Genomic DNA, 13,703 nt, shown 5'->3' with positions numbered 1-13,703 from the left:
AACAAATCAGCACTTGGATCTGTTTTTTTTTCTTCTTAATTTCTTTGTTTTTATTACGTATGTACTACGTGGTATGTTTTGATCCATTACTCGCGTCGAGTTGCGTGTCAACCGCCTCGGCTGCCAAACTCACAGTAGCTCTTTGACTTGCGACGAGAACTCGGGTCTTGGTTTTATTTTTTATTTTTTATTAAGTCAGGGAGAGGACATAAATATAGGTGGGACGACGGTTGGAGGGTTGGACCCAGGAGAGTCTGAAAAGGCAATCTCATTTTTCTTACAGATTAAACTTTTTTCTTTCTTTTTTAACCTACAGGGATTGAGGCAGCCTGTAGGGTTTTATCTTCGGGGTTGGCCTTGTTTATTGTTTTGCCGATGTTTTTTCTTGGTGTTTTTTTGTTGGTCTTGCAAACTTGGACAGAGCATCGTTTTGTTCCGATCCGACCTTTAAAATATCGATAAGTGGTTCTATACGGCGTACCGCGTACTGTTACTATATCCGGCTGGCTAGCGGGCTTTACAACAACACAAAAAAAAACAGGGAAGCACCTTGGGGATCCGGGGACGGGTGGTGAAATTCCAGAAACCGGGGTTGACATGGATGTCAAGTAGGTAGGTTAAAAAGTGTACCTACCTACCTGACCTTACGTAGTAGGCAGTATTAATGACCTTCCCTACCTAGCTCGTTTAATCTGCTGTAATTTACTGGCAATAACAATAGTACAGTAAGTAACACGAGGGGCAGCTTAGCACATGTGTATTGTTCCCTTTGCCGCCCCTGCCAAGTGCACATACATCATTCGCGGGGTAAGCTTCTTGTTTGGTTACAGGCAGCTTTTTGGAGGCCACTCCGATGTGAAGGGGGGGTGGTGGGTGGTTTACTACGGTATGTTCTTTCGATGTGGGGTAAAATACTATGGTGAAGCTCCCTTTTGAGAAGGGGGTTCCCGGTACTTCCCCTTCTCATCATTACATACCAAGGTAGGCACTATGGTTATTAGTATATGTTTGTCGCTCCGTCTCCGTTAAGAAATCATCCATTTTCCCCAGAAGCCAAGACTGCGGCTGGGATCAGGGGGGGTGAGTGATGTCTAAGTGACGTTGCGACTTTTGCCTGATTTGTGGTTTTTCTGTTTTGGGTTTCCTTTTTCGTTTTGTTCTTTTGTTGTGTTGTATAGTAATACCCAGTTACAGTCTCATTTTTTTTTTTCCTTTTCCTTTGAGCCTCGGCTCCTGTGAAAGTTCCCCCTCACGAGTTCGGAACAAAAAAAACGCTATAGGAATCATTGGAGATGGCATGGCACAACATGACTTGAGGGGAGGGAAAGTGTTATTTTTGGTTTGGACGAGGGTTTATTATAAATTATTAGTATCTTGGGCAGTACAAAATGGAATCCGTCGTCCTTCTCGACAACAGTAATTTCTCTCTTGCTATCATTCATCGACCTACTGACATCAAATTATACACTCAAACGGGCACGAAAGGAGTCGTCCCGTCTTTCTGTTTCTTTTTTTTTTCCTTCTCTTCCCGAATCTTCGATCCTCTGTTGTTTGCTTAAAATAAACTCACGGGAGACTCGTCCTATTTTTTGATACCAAATTCAAGTGCAAGTCGACCCGAAAGCAAACAAAGAGAATTTCTCTTTACCTTGACACTTGATATATTTTGTGGTTGTCGTCTTTGGTTGGAGGGGTTTTTTTTTTCTCCCTCTTTGCCTCTTTGTTTAAAAACGTTGAGTTAGGAAGGATCATCTTTCGACAAATCTTCTACCCCGCGTCAAACATTCAACAACACCAGCACCAAAAAGACAGCCACCGGAATCATTTTACTAGGCGCGCAACGCATAAAAGCAAACATGGCGGCCCCATCAAGCAAGACTTTGAAGGATCTAAGCGGGAAGTGGCTTATGGTAAGTGTGTTTTATTTTTCCTTTCTTTTTTTGAATACCGGGATTGATAATAAATAACAAAAAGAAAAACACAACTGACCCAAAGCACCACAGAACAAAACCCTCTCGGACAGCCCGGACCCGGGACTGGCGCTGCAGGGCATCGGTTGGTTCGTGCGCAAGGGCATCGGCATGTCGACGGTGACGCTGTACGTCAAGATGTACGAGGGACCACCCAACCCGCCCTCGACGTCGACGGACCCCGTCGTGCACATCGACATTGTGCAGACGGCGACGGGTGGCGTCAAGGGCACGACCGAGATCCGGTGCATCGACGGCGTGGCCCGCGAGCACACCGACTGGGTGTTTGGCACCGTCCGCGGCCGCACCACGTGGATCTCGACTGCCGACATTGACGACGAGCACCTGCGCAGCAACTGGCTCGAGGGCGATGAGGAGAAGGCAGGCCCCAACGGCGAGACCCACATCAAGAGCCTGGCCGAGAGCGTCGGCAACGGTTGGACCGCCACCCAGATCTGGGGCTTCCAGATGATCAACGGCGAGAGGCGGTATGCGAGGAACGTCGTCATCTCAAAGGGTAAAGACAAGGTCGAGTTTAGGCTCGTCTACGACTATCTCGGCGAGGAGACGGAACCGTAGATTGATGGGAGATTTCTTTTTTTTAGAAGGCAAAATGCCTTTGTTTTGGGAGGATAGGCGGTTCGCTGTTTGATTGTTAGTTGTCATTTGCGTCTGCTCAACCAACCGGATGGAACTGCTTTCCAAAGAATGTAAATATGTAAATATCGCCGCGGTGGCAGCTTTTTTTTTTTTTTTTTTTTCTCTCTCTTCCAATCTTTTATTTGGACGTGAATATCGTTAACGACCGTGGGAGTGGTAGTGTGTTAAATATTCAAAAACCAAAACAGTAAGACTCCATGCGGCTAATCTCTCTCTCTCCCCCTTATACCATCACCATTATCAATTCATATGCCTTCATCCTCAAGATCCTTTTTTGCCTGCAATACACTCGCTCACTTCTTGAAAGCCCCAAACATCTTGGCCTTCAACCGGTCGGCCAACCCTATCGGATGATCCCCAGACTTCTTGTCGGCAACATGAGCGGGAGTGACGTGCTCGTTGCCCGCGCCGCCACGCCCGACATGAAAATCTTGGCCTTCGGTGGAAGGTCTCACCGCCGACTCTGGCACGTTGTCCTTGTCCAGGCGACCCGTAGAGTTGACGCCCTTGTCACCAATGTTGGCGGCACCTTTTTTTTTATTTTTGGGGCGGGAAAAAAAATAAAAAAGTAACGTTAGATAAAAAGGTCACCAGCGGCATGTGTCCATCTTGAAAAAAAAAAATGAAAAAAAAAAAAACTACATTTTTTATGCTTGCCAACGTAATTCCAAAAAAAATAAAACAGAAAGTGTGGAATAAACATCACGAAACATTTATATAACGACAAATCTAATAGTGAAACAAAAAAAAAAAAAGGTGCATATAACATACCTCCTCGTCCCGTGCTATACGCCCCATCGCCATGAGTACCCTCGACGCCCGTCCTAGTCACCTCACCGTCGACGTACTTTGTGGCGTCCGGGTTGATGTTTCCAGCACCGCCTCGCCCATGCGATATGGACGGTTCAGGCGACGGCTTTTGTGGCGTTTGAAGCTGGTCACCCATTGTCTTTCTCTGAGGTTTTTTTTTTTTTTTTTTTTGGTTGGTTGTAGATAGTAAAAAACCCGAAAGCGAAGGTTATCACAGTTCAAGAAAAGAAAAAAAAAAACGTCCGATTATCGCGGTCAAGTTCGGATAGATTAAAAGCTGTCAACCGAGATAACGAATGAATGTGTCGGTTTGTGCGATGAGTGGGGGATAGAAGTATCAAGAAGAAAAAGAAGGAGGATGAGAAAAGAAGCAATAACATTAAATACTATCGCATCGACCTTTTTTCTTTCTCTGAATAAAAAAAAAAGAGAAAAAAAAAAGAAAAAAACAAGAAAAAGAAAAAAGACAAGCCTTGCCAGTCACAACGTGCTACCTTCCAACGGTACGCAGGGGTGAACAAAGATGACGAGAGATAACGAGGGGGTCATTCTTCCATGCGCCCGCCTTACAAGGTCGACAGTCAAGAAACGAACAAGGGGGGAAAAGTTTCACACTTAACTTTGTAGCCAGGCTTTGCTAGCTTTGCCCAAAGTAGGCAGCTACAATAGATAAAAACATATGCCAGCCGGCAAAACTTGGACTGATCTATATCTCACTCTTCCTTTTTCATTTCGCTTTCTCCCCCACGCCGAGTCGCGATCGATACATTTTTTTTTTCTTGAGTGGGGGAAAACAAAACAACAACAACACCACCAAATGTTGAGGAGGGAGGTTGAAAAGCATCCCCGATCAATTCCTACAGTAACACGTACATACCAAAGTACATAAAATTGCTTAGTGTTTTTGCTTGTCAAGCTGGAGCTGAACTTTTTTATCTCTTCAGCTCTTGACGTAATGCCTTTTGGAAAGCTTGCTCATCGAGATAAGATAGCCACTTGTTGTCTATCTGATTGGACCGCAAACCTTGTGCGATACCTGTCCCCCTGCCTCATAGACCGCTTGGGGAGGCTTGGAACGATTGTACCGGCATGTAAAGAAGCAGGTACTTGGACTAGAGATCAGCACATGGGCATAATCTTGTCTGTGTAGGTGCGTGTGTGTGTGTGCGTGTGTATATCTATTGTTACAGTAGACTGACTGACTTGGGCACTTTCCCCTTTGGTTAAACAATCATACGATGGTAATGGTGCGGTTTAATTATAAAGATGTACTAATGTGCTGTGGTCCTCCCAAGAACAGCAACAACAACAGCAAATAAAAAAAAATAAATCAACATGCCTTCTAGGTGGTAACAACAAGGTGGTAGGGTTGGTTAGACAGGCAGGCAAGAACATGATCCAACCCCACAACAGCAACAAAAAAGGCACACACCCCATCATCCCACGTCGTGACTTTTTCTTTTCTTTTCCAGCCTTGCACCAGCTCAACATCAGATGCGCGCCACACCTCGAAAGTAACCCTCCATCTCCGCCGCTGTACGAACCCAAAGACGTGAGGTATCACCGAATGAAACCAACCTAGGTCAGCCGTTTGTAGGTACGCCTCCCACAGATACACTCTCTCGTAACCTCCCTCACTCCCATGTACAAACACAATAACAGCATCATCATGAACACAGTCTAAACAACCATGCTCACCAATAAAAAGCGTATGGCTTTGGTAGGTGGTGTAGTAAGTAGGTAGTGAAACCTAGGGATGAGAGAAAAAACAAGACAATGAAACATGAATCCGCTGCACCTCGTAGAGGAATAAACGCCCGCCCCCGACAGACATCCAGCAGGGCTAGCCCATGTCCAGTTGATAAAAAAAGGGAAATAATAAAAAAGAATAATGCAACACACACATTTCTCATCATTTTTTTCTTCTCGCTGCGTTTCCAATAAAATATCCAAAGAAACCCCAAAGAAAACAAGGAATCGGAGACAGAAAAGCACAGCTCTCTAGATCGGGGGGATATCAAGACAATAGAAGGAAGAGAAAATAATAGAGAAAACAAAACGACAAGGTAGCCGTAGCCAATGCAGGCAAGAGTTGTGTGATCGGTATGCATAGCAATCACCACAAAATAATTAACTCGTGGTACCATTAAGATGCTTGCTGGCCATCCTCAACGGCATCAAGCGGCCCGTAGAGCGCTTTGTAGCGTTGAAGCTCGGCCATCTGCTTGCCAACGTTGGCCAGGATGCCGGAGATGGGCCCACGGAGATCGTCAAGCTCCTTGATAGTGCCGCCGCCCATGCTTAGGTGTCTGATGCTGAGTGTGGAGACGCAGGTCTGTGTGACAGCCATGTCCGTTAGCCTCTTTTCTCTTTTGGTTTTTTTTTTTTTTTTTTTTTTTTTTTTTTTTTTTTTTTTTTTTTAATTTTGTGCACTGTCAGTGTAGAACAACTTACCTCGATGCGGCTAATCTGGTGCTCCATGAAGTTAACCAGAAAGCCCTCCGTGACCTCTCCACCCCTCTGCTTCATTCTCTCGAGGAGCTCCGTCTCGGGCGGCTGCAACCCTCGGCCTCCCACGTATTCAAGGCTGCTGCATAGCATTTCGAGCCGAAGGCTCAGCTTCCACAGACCCCATATGATCTCTGGGTCAAAGTCGAGCCCCGAGCCTTCCTTAAGAACTGCTGGCGTGTTCTCGCTCACCTCGGGAGCAGCAGCCGTCACGCCCTTATCGTGTGCCTGATGCGTTTCGATGCGACCCGCCAGCTGGTGTGGATACAGTGAATACACCACCTCTGGGTTCTCAAGCCCCTTCAGTTTGCGCTCACCAAGCTCCTTGACCTCAAAGCCCTGGCTACTGAGTGACCGTAGCTCCTTTCGGATCGCCGTCGAGTAGGGATCCTCGTCAAACGACTCATTCAACAAAGCAGCGGCGTTTGCTCCCTGGTAAGTCTCCAGGCATCTCTGGATCTCCGAGATGAAGTCGGAGGAAACCGTGATCTGTCCTCCGTCGGCGACGGCCGAGATACGTGACGCCTTGTTCACCATCGGGCCGTAGTAGTCCATACGACGTGTGATGGGATCTGGCTCACAGAGTGGCTCACCCCAATGGATACCCATGCGGACAGACAGTCCCTTGAAGATGACTTGGTTATTCTTATCAACCGTCGGCTTGCACGAGAGCGAGTTGAGCATCTCAGAAGGCCAGTTGACCTCGAGAAGTTGCAGCTGCACAGCAAAACACCAGAGCAGAGCCGATGTCGCTGTGGGAAACGATACCATGAAGGCATCACCTTCAGTCTTGACCTCAAATCCGCCGATCCGGCGCAGCTGTCTCCTCATCATCTCGTTGTGCAGCCTGATTGCAGACCTCATCGCGGCTGGGTAGGTCTCCCACAGGTTCGTCGAGTTCTTGATATCCGTAAACACGATGGCGATCATGCCCGTGGGTGCCGGAACTTCCGCCTCGAGGCGCTGCAGCGTCGAGTCCATGACCTGGTCCTTCTTGCGCCGTCCCCTGGTGGGGAACTTGTACTGCTCGCCGTGAAGGCTCAAGTTGTGGATGGACATGCTCTGACCTCTATTAATTCGAGTACGTTCGGTCCTCCGCTTCAGGTCCGCCACGCTGATCATCATGATCATGATTTTGTTGGTCGAGCCGTAGGCAATGGCCAGGTCGCGGAGCTTCTGGGTTGCCCTCATAAGATCACCGCGCTCCTGTCGAGCTATGTCCACTATCAACTCGGGTGCCAGGTGTTCCCAGAGCTCGCTTGTGGCTAGCAGTATCATCTCATCTTGCTCCCTGATTGCTACGTGGCTGACGTGCGGCGCCGCCTGAACGGCTGGCATCAAATCCACATAACCGAAAGCTCTCGACACGCCGAGCTGGTCGTTCAGCTTGCCGTTCCGCGATACCCAACCGCCCGCCTCTCGAATCCGGCTGCGTTCTGTGGGCTCTGCCGGATCATGCTTCCTCGTCAGCATCTTGTGTGTTTGGTCCGACTGGATGATCATGGCTTGCGCATCTCCAACGTTGGCAACGTATAGATCCTGCCCCTGAAGATACACGACTGTTGCCACGCCTCCCGAGTTGAGGTCCTCCTTGTTGAGGATTACGTGGGCCTGAGAGCCGCTGCGGTGTGGCACCGACGGCCGGTCCTCACTGTGCTGGATCGCAATGGTCACCAGCTCCTTGTTGAGAGCCAGAAAGGCACGTCGCAGCGCATCTTCTGGCGTCTCCTTGAGGCCCGTCTTGAGTGCTCTCAACTCTGTAGCCAAAATCTGACCAAAGTTCTCATGCAGATATTTGGCTATCTTAGAGCCACCACTTGAGAGAGCCTGGCCGTCAAACAAGCCGAGCAGCGTCTCCGTCTCGGATGCATTGAATCGCGGCACGACCAAGTCGACCGTCGAAAGATGCTCGTTTTTGCCAAGCGTGTCGGCCATGGCATAAGGAAGATACCCGGCCGAAGAGCCCGACGTCCTTACTCTGCAGTCCTCGCTCTGCTCCGGAATACTAGGCTGGGTGAGAGTGACATCCATGAGACCCAAGACCCGCAGGTTCTGCAACCTACTGAAATCTGTGTACTGCTCCCTATTCCCGGCACCGCTACCATAGGCTGGCTGCTTTATTTCCAGCCGCCGGTTGCCCGAGAGGTTCAGATATCTCAGGTTTGGATTCAGGTTCCAATTCCAGTCGTATGGAACATTGCTAATGTTGTACTTGAGGAAGTTGCTGCCACAGTCTAGCACTGCCAGCTTCTTGGCTCTTGATATGTCGGCCGGTAGATTGGTGAATTTGTTGCAATTGATGTGAAGGACCTGCAGCAGACTGTACTCCTCTAGGTCGTCAACTGGTATTGTTGTGAGCTCGTTGCCTGACAGATATAGCTCCGATAGCTGCGGCCAGCTCTTTATGCATCGCTGCGGCATGTCACTGATTTGGTTAAAGGATAAATTGAGTACGCGAAGCTCGCATAGGAGCATTATCTGGTCAAACACGTCGTCGTCCAATAGGTTATCGGCAAGGAAAAGATTCCGCAACGAGCCCGAAAACGTGTTGGTAATTCGTGCCGACAACCCCGAGTCTTTCCTAGTGTTAGGGGGCACAGGAGCGTTGCCGCTCGAGTTGGCACTCCGCGATATGATGGACGTCTTGCGGCCACCCTTGCCGTATACCGACACTACCGAGCTCTTGCGGTCCGGCCCGACTGGGACAGGTGATGGTCCGACACTCAACAGAGTGCTGGAAGAGGCCTGGCTGGGTCGCCTAGAGTCGTCGGGATCAAGGTCTTCTATGCTAGGGGGAGTCGATAGTGAGCCGACTAAAGCAACTTTGCCATTAGAACCCTGCATAGAGCCGGGAATTGACTCGGGAGGTTGCGGTGGTCTTGACGCCGGCTTGGGGAAATCAGTCATGACGTTGGACGAGGCGTTGAGTGTCTCCAGTTTGTTTGCCCACCAAATCTCCAACGGTAGCTTTTTGAGATTGTTGCCGCGCACGTCGAGAAATTTGAGTTCCTGAAGACATCCTACCTCCGGTGGAAGCTCGGCCAGCGCGTTGTGGGCGATGCTGAAGTGTTCCAGCCGGCGTAGCCTACCAATCTGGGACGGTAAAGAGACGAAATGGTTTCTATCCAAAACAAGCCTTTCTAGGTTGAGCATGTGATTAAAAGACTCAGCGATGCTAGCGAGTTTGGCGTTGGACAAGTTGAGCAGCTTTAGCGTTGGGACCGTTGAGGTCAGCTCGAACCGCGTGATGGGGTTGTCCTTGAGCTTAAGACTCCTGACCCTTTCAAACGAGCCAACAAATTGAGAAATGGCGTTGTGGTCTGCAGCCAAAATCTCAAGTTTTGGCAACATGGATATTACATCGATGCCCGAGATGGCATTGTATTTAATGTCGAGCTCACGAAGACTTTGGAGACGGCTGAAACTATCCGGTAGGGTACCGGCTAATCTGTTGTTTGTGATAACAAGCTTTTCCAGGTTCCGTAGGTTCTCAATAGCTGGCGGGAAGGCTCCTATCAGGTTGAAGCTCAGATCGAGGTCGACTAAACTCTCAAGCTCGCAGAGGAAAGATGGGAATTTGTCCAAAAAGTTTGAAGACACATTCAGGGTTCGCAAAGATCGATAAGCACCAAAGTATGGAGGCAGGTGCTTAAGTCTGTTGTTGGCAAGATTAAGCTTCAGAAGCCCAACAAGGCCGTTGAGCTCAGCGTTCTCCAAATGATCAATCCGGTTGTTGGACACGTCAAGATACGTAAGCCTGCTCGCACGCCCAAGACTGGCTGGCAGTTTCCTAGCCTCGTTGTTGTTAAACTTGATATCGCGAAGGTTCTGGCAAGACGATATGAAGTCTCGCGGCAGGTCCAGAGATAGGTTCTTCGATAGGTTAAGGGAGATGATGTCTTGGACCTTGGAGTAGAGATAGATGGGGATTCGAATTATGTTGCGTGCCGAGAGATCCACGTGATTGAACTTCTGCGTACGGCCCAGGCCAAGATCCTGGGTTCGTGCCTGTTGCTCGAGCTCTCGCGAAGACATAAAGAGAAATCGGCAAAGGTAACTGTTGTCCTCACGGCCAATATCTTCAATACGGTCCCGCTCCTCGAAACCCACCTGCCGCAGGAGACGTTTTTGTATAAAGAGCGGCTTCTCCGCAGAACCGAGCACGCGGATGAGGCCATGTTTGCGTAGCGCGATGTGGTACTCGAGACCACCGGAGACATATGACTTCTTAGACAGCTGCCCGATGAGGTCCTGAACCGACGAGTCGATCGACATCTGCAAAGTTGCAAACGTGCCGTCCGACTTGAACACACGTATGCAGTAAGACGTCATCTTCTCTTCTGGTCTCGGCGACGGGCCAGCCTCGTCATTCTCCGGTCCGTGGTAGGCTGAATCGTCACCCGTTCGCTTGACAGCCCAGCTGTCGGGTGCGTCCCAAGCGCCGTTGCGGCCATTGGAAGTGACAGAGGACTTCTCGCCCTTGATGGTACCAACGAAATCAGCGTCCATGGGAGTCAATGGCAGAGGTCGGCTCAGGATGCCGCTCATGTCGTTAAGGTCAGTATCGAGGTGGAACATGGTTCCCCCTGCCTGCATCCCATCGTGCTTATCGGTGGGCCCGATGGCCTCGTCGCGGTCGTCATGCCTGTGGTGAGTACGCCCTCGTTTCGCAAATGGCGACTTGAATGTCCCGTGTCGTGGCTGCGACGGTCGTGCCGAGGCTGAATTGGAGGTGGAACTGTATTGAGAAGGTTCTGCTTGACGCGAGGGCCAGTCCTGGCCTATGCTAGATGCACCATCACTTTGACCATATTCCGACCGTGAAGTTTTCAAGTTCAGCGAGGTGCTCGAGGGAGAAGTTTTCTTGAGCGAAGTCGTGTCCTCCTTGTCTTTGCTCCTCTTGAAGCGACCAAGCAGGCTTTTCTTTTGATGCCCGGGAGGTGAAGTTTGACCGTCGTAGGTACCGTTTTTTGAACTAAAGTAACCGCCAATGCTGTGCCCGCTCGGGGCCGGACTGTGGGCGCGGTCTCGGGAGCTCGTCATTGTGGTGGCAGACCCGCTACGGTCCTTGTAGGTGGGCACAACAGAGTCGTCCCGGCTCATGGTAGGGCGCAGAGTTCTAGGGTCATCATTGCTTTTCTGGTGTCGATGATGGCCCGACAGATGGGCGAGAGAATGACCGGATCGCGATGAAGATGAGGTCTTGGGTGGGTTTTGTAATGAATCGCCCGTCACATAACGTTCACGATCGGGGCCTGACAGGATATCCCTGACAGGAGCTTCGCCATATTTTGCAATGTCCTACACGAGTCAGAGATCGAACCTTTTTTCCTCCATGTTCGACAGCTTGGAGGAGGGGTGGAATGCGAACACACGGATTACATGTGGAAGGAAGACAAGTTCCAGAAGGATAAGACGAAAGAACATGGATGCGGGCATTACCCAATGTGTGTAAGCAGAAAGGGGGAGGTTGGACGTGTGACAGGGAAGACGGGGGATAAAAGAGACGTCGTGAACATACATCAGCCTCTTGATACAGGAAAGGCACCACCTCGGGAGCAGGCACTGGTGTCCTCGGTCTAGATGAAGACGGTGACCCGTCCCGAGTGTGGTCAGTAGCATTGGAATAGTTACGGTCTCGGTATGGTCGGCCGTGGCTGTACGAGTGTGAGCGGTGCTCCTTGCCCGGAACGGCAGGTGGAAGACTAGTGTCGGAGGAATCTCGGCCGGGAAATTCCTCCCCAAAGAAGCCCTGCAGCTTTCGAAAGCCACCCCTGTTCCCGCTGGCCTTGGAGCCCTGACTGCTCGCAGTCGTCGTGATGCTTGCTATCGACGGTCTTCGCTCGTCGCCAAAGTATGATGCCTCATTGTTATCGGCGCCGACACCCGAGGGTTGCGAAATCGAAGGTCTGCCGCCGGGTATTCGGAAGCCGGGTGAGAGCTGTGACGCGACCGAGAGGTTGTCGCTCGAATCATTGTAGAAGCTGGTATGAATGGCGGCTGGAGCGCCGCCGGCGCCGTTTGTGGTCATCCAGGGAGCAACTTGGCTGCTCAGGGACGGCCCCGTGTTCGGTGGAGGCTGCTGGATTTGAGGCACTCGACTGCCGCCGGGATCCAGCACGGCGAGGTCCCTTCGATAGTTCCCGAAGTCGCTCAGTCGTTGCTCGCGGGGGAATACATTGGAGGTGGGAGATGATGGTGATAATGCAACGCGCGTGCCGAACGTGTTTGTCGGTGATACCTGCGGGTCGTCTTTGAGCGGAGAGGCGGTACTAGAAGGCGCAAAATATTAGGATCTATGATCTGTGTCAACTGCTCTTCTCCTCTTTTTTGATTCGCTATCGACTTTTTCTTCTTCTTCTTGGTCTTCTTGGTCTTCTTTTATCTTTTCTTTTCTTTTTCTTTTTCTTTTTCTTGGTTCAAATTTCTCCGTTTCTTCCTTGCTTAGGAAGCTAACCGAGGTCAAATCAAATCTAACTCGATCGTGTTTGCGCAACTCCCTTGCAAGTCCAGCTGAATGAAGCGCACAAGTTTTGACAGCGTGGGATGGATACAAAAGCTGCGGCACCGATCTCCGTTCTCCACCAGCAAATTGGTACCAGGGGTACCGGGCCAATTTGGTCACAAGATGTGAATGCGGTATTGGCGGCGACTCACCGGTTCAAATCATCGTCTATTCTGAGGCGCGACGGGATGGCAGGTCGAGAGCCGCCTGAATGTCTTCGTGTATCGCTGGCGATAGGCGTTGATGGCAACGGCTTAACGGTAGCCGTTGAGTGTGCACTGTCTGTGGAGGAGCTCGTAATGGAGCTGAAACGGGACAGGGCGTCGTTCCTGGTCATTGTCACCACCAGGCACGGTCCACCAGTATGGACTGAGCCATCTGAGGAGGGCCAATTCGATGTTTGGTTTGGTGGGTGAGGGTCCTGATTAGAACATGCTGGTCCCGGTAGTAGTAATACAAGTAGTATACGTTGTTTTTGTTGGTTGAGAAATACAGTTCGTACGGAGTTGATGTATATCTAGCGTTATCGCATGGGATAATCCAAGGAGCACCAATGCGAAGGGAGGGAGAGGCGCTGTTGTTTTCTTTTCGTTTTTTCTTTTTTTGCTTTTGTGATTGTTGATGTTGTTGGCGATTGGGCGGTAGGCCATCGAATTAGGCCTGGGCTGTCAGACAAAGACCCCCAAAGCCAACTTTTTTTTAGGCTTTCCGATTTGAGAGGGGATGGGGGATGCATGCGCGGGCGGGTGGACGACAGGGCCCCCCAAAAACCTGGGCTTGCTGGGATACGCGGGCAAGCGGCTAGGATCGATCGTGTATCCAATGGAGTACAAAGTGGGCAACCTGGCAACTACTACTATTAGGTAGCCTGAGTAGCTAGCTACTACTGTAAATTCATTACATTACGCCAGCAGCCCACCAGTAGCAGATTGATCCTCACTTCACGTTAGGTTGTGCTGCGTTGTACCCGCCCACCAAATGAGGTTTGGTGGCGAGAAGGCTCCCAGCATTCCAACGACGGTAAGCTGCGACGCAAAGCTGTAACCTCAATTCAAATCTTAGGTACTGTTGGTGCGTGCCAAATTACAATTCCATCCAACCTTACCTATAGTACCTAGACGTACCTTGTCTGATAAATGCTTGATATCTGGGTTACGATATTGGATCAAATGCTACCTGGTCAAAGCAGTATGAGCTAGACGGATGTATCAACATTCGTTAGGAACAAACTAAACTCATCAAGCCATGAA

At 50.0% G+C, this 13,703-nt stretch overlaps 3 protein-coding genes across 3 annotated transcripts; 1 reads left to right on the top strand and 2 right to left on the bottom strand.

The window, feature by feature from the left end:
* The first annotated feature begins 1,455 nt into the window (after window positions 1–1,455).
* Window positions 1,456–2,740, top strand: PgNI_06307 (uncharacterized protein). Its single transcript, XM_031126331.1, has 2 exons — window positions 1,456–1,910; window positions 2,004–2,740. Exons 1-2 carry the CDS (start codon window positions 1,857–1,859, stop codon window positions 2,547–2,549), a joined length of 600 nt encoding a protein of 199 aa, XP_030981806.1. The 5' UTR covers window positions 1,456–1,856; the 3' UTR covers window positions 2,550–2,740.
* Window positions 2,712–3,641, bottom strand: PgNI_06306 (uncharacterized protein). Its single transcript, XM_031126330.1, has 2 exons — window positions 3,402–3,641; window positions 2,712–3,159 (listed from the first exon to the last, which is right to left on the bottom strand). Exons 1-2 carry the CDS (start codon window positions 3,574–3,576, stop codon window positions 2,924–2,926), a joined length of 411 nt encoding a protein of 136 aa, XP_030982075.1. The 5' UTR covers window positions 3,577–3,641; the 3' UTR covers window positions 2,712–2,923.
* A 1,035-nt stretch (window positions 3,642–4,676) lies between these two features.
* Window positions 4,677–12,790, bottom strand: PgNI_06305 (uncharacterized protein; the record flags this gene model as incomplete). The annotated part of the gene is made up of 4 exons (XM_031126329.1): window positions 4,677–5,775; window positions 5,895–11,249; window positions 11,470–12,220; window positions 12,606–12,790. 4 exons carry the CDS (start codon window positions 12,788–12,790, stop codon window positions 5,587–5,589), a joined length of 6,480 nt encoding a protein of 2,159 aa, XP_030981808.1. The 3' UTR covers window positions 4,677–5,586.
* Window positions 12,791–13,703: the final 913 nt, after the last annotated feature.

Source organism: Pyricularia grisea, chromosome I, assembly GCF_004355905.1.
Source record: "Pyricularia grisea strain NI907 chromosome I, whole genome shotgun sequence".
In the NCBI taxonomy this organism is placed as follows: Eukaryota; Fungi; Ascomycota; class Sordariomycetes; order Magnaporthales; family Pyriculariaceae; genus Pyricularia; species Pyricularia grisea.
Note: the sequence above shows the minus strand (reverse complement) of the source record. Positions and strands in the feature narration are given on the sequence as shown.